The 5,717-nt window shown below is 33.7% G+C and overlaps 1 protein-coding gene across 1 annotated transcript; it reads right to left on the bottom strand.

The window, feature by feature from the left end:
- Positions 1 to 1,716: 1,716 nt before the first annotated feature.
- Positions 1,717 to 3,729, bottom strand: LOC123194918. The gene has a single exon (XM_044608425.1). It carries the CDS (start codon positions 3,727 to 3,729, stop codon positions 1,717 to 1,719), a length of 2,013 nt encoding a protein of 670 aa, XP_044464360.1.
- Positions 3,730 to 5,717: the final 1,988 nt, after the last annotated feature.

Genomic DNA, 5,717 nt, shown 5'->3' with positions numbered 1-5,717 from the left:
TTTATATTTTAATTGTGAGCAATAATATATGTATCCATTTTGAATATACAATTGTGTGTACGCTTATATGTGTTATTACATAATTAGGTATTACTCTTTCTTTAATTCAAAATCATTCAATCGTATGATGATACATCAAAGTGTGTATATATTTATAGACTCAAAGTGGGTATATATAGTTTTATTGTTTAATTATGTATTATAAACTTATGTAATAAAACTTCTTTGTTTGTATATGTTATTAGAAATGCTTATTCTTTCAATTTGTCATTATCATAGTGTATATTCTTCTGTTAGATTAATTTTCTTTCTTTTTTTTTTGGTTTATAGTTTTACTATTCCATTTTGTTGCTGCGTTAAATTTTGTCAAACATCAGTATCTTATCAAGAGAAGTTTTGATAGTAAGTTTTCTTGAAATTTATCTCTTGCCCTTCTGGTTTATTTTGCTACATATGACCAATTCTTTTCGTCGATATTTTAATTATCCATTGCTCTCTATTTTTCATTTGGTACTTACATTTAAAGAAAAATGAATAAATTTTTTGTGTGTGATTATTTTATGGGAAATCAAAACTTACATAATTTCCAAGGTGCAAAATCTATGTTTGTTAATAAATTGTGTAACAAATTTTTTTATTATTAACAATTATCGTTGTTTTAAGTTTCATTTTAGCTAAACTCTTGCTAAATTTGAATGATCATAACAAGAAAAATTTTAAGCAATTAGTATATCAGTATCCATTTGCTTAGAGATTTTACTTGCCATTTCCACAAAATTATAAAATATCAGTCATGAATTGTTGCTTCTGTCTCATGTAAGAGACATTTTGCTAAGAAATTCATCCATTTTTTGTCGTATGCTCAAAATTGAACACAAGTTCTGAAAAAAGTGAGATTTACATCCAAATAAACTTGTTAAAATTGAGAGTTAGGTGTTGATTGGTAAACAAGTCTAATTTTTGCTTGTCCGGGTTGTCAAAATCTCAGGAATGTCATCGAAAGTTGCCAATTCACCTTATATCTACTAGCTCGTCATCATTAGAATCTCTAGAAAACTTAGTGGAACTCATTAATCTTGCAATTAATGCTCAAGATATATGATAAGATATTAAATAAAATCAAGTAGGAATAAAAAACGATCATTTTTGTGATTTGAATGAAAGTTCACACTGACCCAACACTTACTTGATAGTCAAATATCTTTTATCCAATTTGAATAAAGTCAACTCTCACTTATATTACTTCATCCCTTCTATTTCTATATTATATCAACTTGGTTACTCGAGTGATAACACCGAGGACAAAATAATACCGAGACTATATTCTAGTAGGATTATTTAATATTATAATAGTCATAGTATCATTATATTTTGACAAGATTACTTAACACTATAACAGTTATAACCATATTATTCGTATTGTTGGTCAGAATAATACCAAGACCACATACACTTTTAGAATGGCTACCGTGTTTGCACATAAAGTTTTTAAGATCAATGACACACATTGATTCACTTGTAATGGTTCTACCATCATAAAGATGTTCATCTAATTTACAAAATGTAAAATAACTATGAAGAATTATCATTTTTATATTGATATAAGCATGACACAAATACAAGTCAATACTGCTCCATCAATAAGATGAATGACTTTAGAACACCTACTACAACACCGTACACATGCACGTAATAAATTGTTGATATACAACCCTCTTAAACCACATATTGCAATTCATGAGACAGAACATGAGACTGGTCTTTCTCATGCTCAAGCATAAGCCAAACATGAGTGAGTAATTCTCCACCTTGCCTAAGTTGCTCTGCATGGAGAGTCCAAGGACAATTATTAGCACCGTAAAACAACATTTCTACCCAAACACTACTTATAACTCTCCATCTATCCTCTCTCTCTTGCAATATTCTTGTCAATTTTTGCACCTGAAGCAATACATTCCATTCTGATGTAAGCACATTGTTACTGGGAATTCCTTGGAAATAACTTTTAACTACTAGTTCTAGTAAATTCCTGCACAATGTCACTTCATCCTTTGATTGTTTTGTCTTCAAAAATTCATCAACTTGAGCACAAACACCATGAAAGAGAATGTCGCCAGTAACAATAGATAACATATCAGGAATCATGCCCAAAAGATACATCATATAATCTGATAAAACTTTGCTCATTTTACATTGAGAGTGATTTATGGTACTTCCTGATGGACCATCATCTAAATAATAGCAAACTGTGGTGGCAATATGCCATATAATAATGGCTTTGCCGAAATTTGTTTGCTTCTTAGCTGCGGTATCAAAATATGTATAAATACTCCATTCCAAATCTTGCAGACAGTTACATCTTTCAAGTGCCCCTTCCCCTCTTTTAGAAAAAGATTGCCAGCCTATTTGAGCTCTCACCTCGAGAATTTGTTCCAGTATCAGTTTCTTCAACTCTTCAGGAACTGGAATATCTTTTCTGACACAATACTTCTTGTACTCCTTGTAGTAGCCCTTGACCTTGGGAATTCTCCTAATCAACCCACCAAGCTTTGTTGAGTCTTCATAAAGACAATAGCTTAGTAAGTTGAATTGATCCACGCAATGAGACCACCTATGATTCTTTCTAGGAATCTTTGGAGCAACTCTCGATAAGAATCTGCTGATAAATGTGCTCTTATTTTGTTTCCTCATATGAAGTAATGCCCAATCCGAGAACAGAAGCTCCTTCATCTCATAAATTTCAAGTACAATCACTCCCAGAGAAAAAGCTATGAGAATCATTATATCTGGATCTTTAAAACCAACCTTAACACCCAACAATATAATAACTGTCACAAAAGACAAAGCTAGAACAAGAAATAAAATGATGCGAACCCATAAACTTTTCTTGGAATAGTTAATGGACGCCTTGGTGTAGAGCGCATCATACATAAAGCTAAGCTCGAATTCTGTGATTCTAAAAACATCCTTAGCAAGACAATCTTCTATACTCATAGAAGAAAGATATACCGATGAAGGGTGGCCTAACATATTCTTAAGATAAGGTTTTAACCGATCAAAGCGTTGATAAGCCTTCACAAGCAGAAACAGATCATGAGAATAATTGGAAAAAGAGCTAGACTCAAATGGCTTTTCAGTATTTGCAAAACTACCTATGACAACATTTTCACCAGCACTTATTGACCAGAGAGCTTGGAGTCTCTCTGCAAATTTAATTATTCCAGCTACATACAAATGCATGAAGAGTAATTCTTCCACAAAAAATGATTTAAAAAAGATCCAAAGTGCTATGGCTACTTGGGTGGTTAGCCCAATAAGTTGCCTAAACTTTAACTTATTATCCTCAGCCGAGAAGGAAATTACATTAGGGCTACAAATATGCAGCAAAAGGAATGGTGCAAAACAAAGCGTGTAGCTGAGATACTTGGTATAGAAATCGTTAAACTTTATCTGATTACCTTTCACCTGAAAAGCGTCAGCATTAATTCCTGAAAGCTTGCCCAATGCCAATGTTAGCACAGGACTTCCCATAAAGTGGGACAACCAAAGGAAAAATCGAGTCAGATATCTTAAACGGTACCTTCTGCGATTGCCAAAGATGGTAAGAATGGTTTGTGCTCCCATACTCAATAGTAGTAGACTTCTGATCTCGTAGGTATCCCATCTCACTTTCGTCTCTGTCCTCACAAAAATAGTTGATTGCTCAGGGAATGGAAGTGAATACGCCATCTCTGAAAGCTACAGGAAGATGAAGTATAAGTTGAAAGAAGGTGAACAGAAAACAGGAAAATCTGATTCTCAGCTTTATTATAGAAGCACCGATTTCATATACGGTGAAGCCAAGAATCTGATGCGAGAAATGAACTATACGTACTAAAGGGCTTATACAAAGTCTACATGTTACCGTGTAAATGATTTTATATATAGTCTTGTCAAATATAATATTACCATTATATATATATATATTAGAACTTTTAAAATATAATGGTGTAGGTGAATAAGGCTTGCAGTATTTTTAAATTTTGAGAATGTCATTGTTTATCGATGGAAGATTCTTGGAGCTTTCATGGATATTGCTTGTGATATGCAGTTACAACCATAATTGATAAGACGTAGAGACGTGAATGTGACAACACACTTATTATAGTCACATTATAGGACCTCAACAAGGAGTTCTTTATCTTCCAACTGCTTGTGGACAAGGATGTGAAAGGGTAGTATCTTTTTTACAATATCCCTGAGTACAAGAGGCTTCAACAACATTTTAATTACTTGAAAAATAGTAGAAATTGGGTTGAGTCAGTAAAGTTGACCACTATACACACACACACACACACACACATATGTTGACCACTATGCATGCATACAGTAAGGTCTTTCGATTTTCAGAAATAGTTTTAATTTCCGGTTGATATAGATTAGTAATGGTGCAGCTCCTAAAAATGCTGTGTCATTTCACAGACAAGTTACTCATGGCAATGATGGAAATCCACAGAAACAGGAAAGTGGTGGTGGGAGACATGCAACTGGCAATTATAAGCCACTTAGAATATCTTTTCGTTGTATCTTTCACTTTGCCATATTCTCTCTTGTTGTTAGTTACTATTCATTTAGTTAAGCCACTTGGAGTGTCGTGTATAAGCTGCATTTAACATTTGTTACAAATGTGGGTAAAACTGTAAGCATGTAAATATGAATGTGTGGACTGGCAATTATGTAAGAATTGAGATTATCTCGATAGTTCATTGCGAAAAATCGAATGACTTATTGGTAATATAAAATAGAAACTAGGCAGAATGGAGCTGAAATGAAGTTATTTTCTCTGGTATTAGGATCCGTTGCCCTGCAATATAAACCAGCCATCTTCGCGTTGGACAGTTGTTTGTACTGCTCTAAATGCTGAACACGCTTATAGCAGAGAACTTGTAAGTTTTGTTTTACCAAGTTTCTGGTCAACATATGTAGGACTTATAATCTAGGTTGAAGATATAATGTAATAGAAGTTATTTGATTGGCACGTGCTTTGGGGAAGGTAAGCATTGTTATCAGTTCATTTTTTATGGTTCCGACGGTGATATGGAGATGAAGAGTTTTAGGACACGTGTCTATGTTAGGAACCGTTTTTGTGCTATGGTATATTTTCATTCAATCTTTCACTTTGCCTTATTTTCTTTTGTTTTTAGTCACTATTCATTTGGTTAAGCCACTTGGAGTGTCCTGTATAAGCTACATTTAACATTTGTTTTTACAAATGTGGGTAAAACTGTAAGCATGTAAAGATGAATGCGTGGACTGCCAATTATACATGAACTGATGAACATTATCTTGACAGTTCATTGCGAAATTACGAATGAGTTTGTTTAACTTCTGCTAACATGATTTTAGCATATAGATTAATTTCTCTTTTTCAGGTATTTGGATTTGTGTGGTAGTAATCTGCTTTCCGCCTTCTGTGAGCAAAATTACGAATCTATGCTATTGTTTTCTGGGATATCAGATGGAAGTGTTGATGAGTGAGTATTGTGCTTGCCGAAGTTCACCACTGTACAAGGTGCTTCTTCTCGAAATGTCTTTGTACTTTTGACTCCGAAGAAGGCCAAGATTTCAAAGGCCTTTATTTGAATTTGATTTGACAAAGAAGTGAGCAACCCAACAGGGGAGCCTTATCGAATCAAAGTCAGCCAATCATCCCCATTTCATTCCAGCTCCCTGAAACA

This window comes from Mangifera indica, chromosome 13 (assembly GCF_011075055.1).
Source record: "Mangifera indica cultivar Alphonso chromosome 13, CATAS_Mindica_2.1, whole genome shotgun sequence".
In the NCBI taxonomy this organism is placed as follows: Eukaryota; Viridiplantae; Streptophyta; class Magnoliopsida; order Sapindales; family Anacardiaceae; genus Mangifera; species Mangifera indica.
Note: the sequence above shows the minus strand (reverse complement) of the source record. Positions and strands in the feature narration are given on the sequence as shown.

What these genes read in the sequence shown, in the direction of transcription:
- LOC123194918 (XM_044608425.1), bottom strand. Translation starts at nt 3,729, where the DNA reads ATGGCGTATTCACTTCCATTCCCTGAGCAATCAACTATTTTTGTGAGG.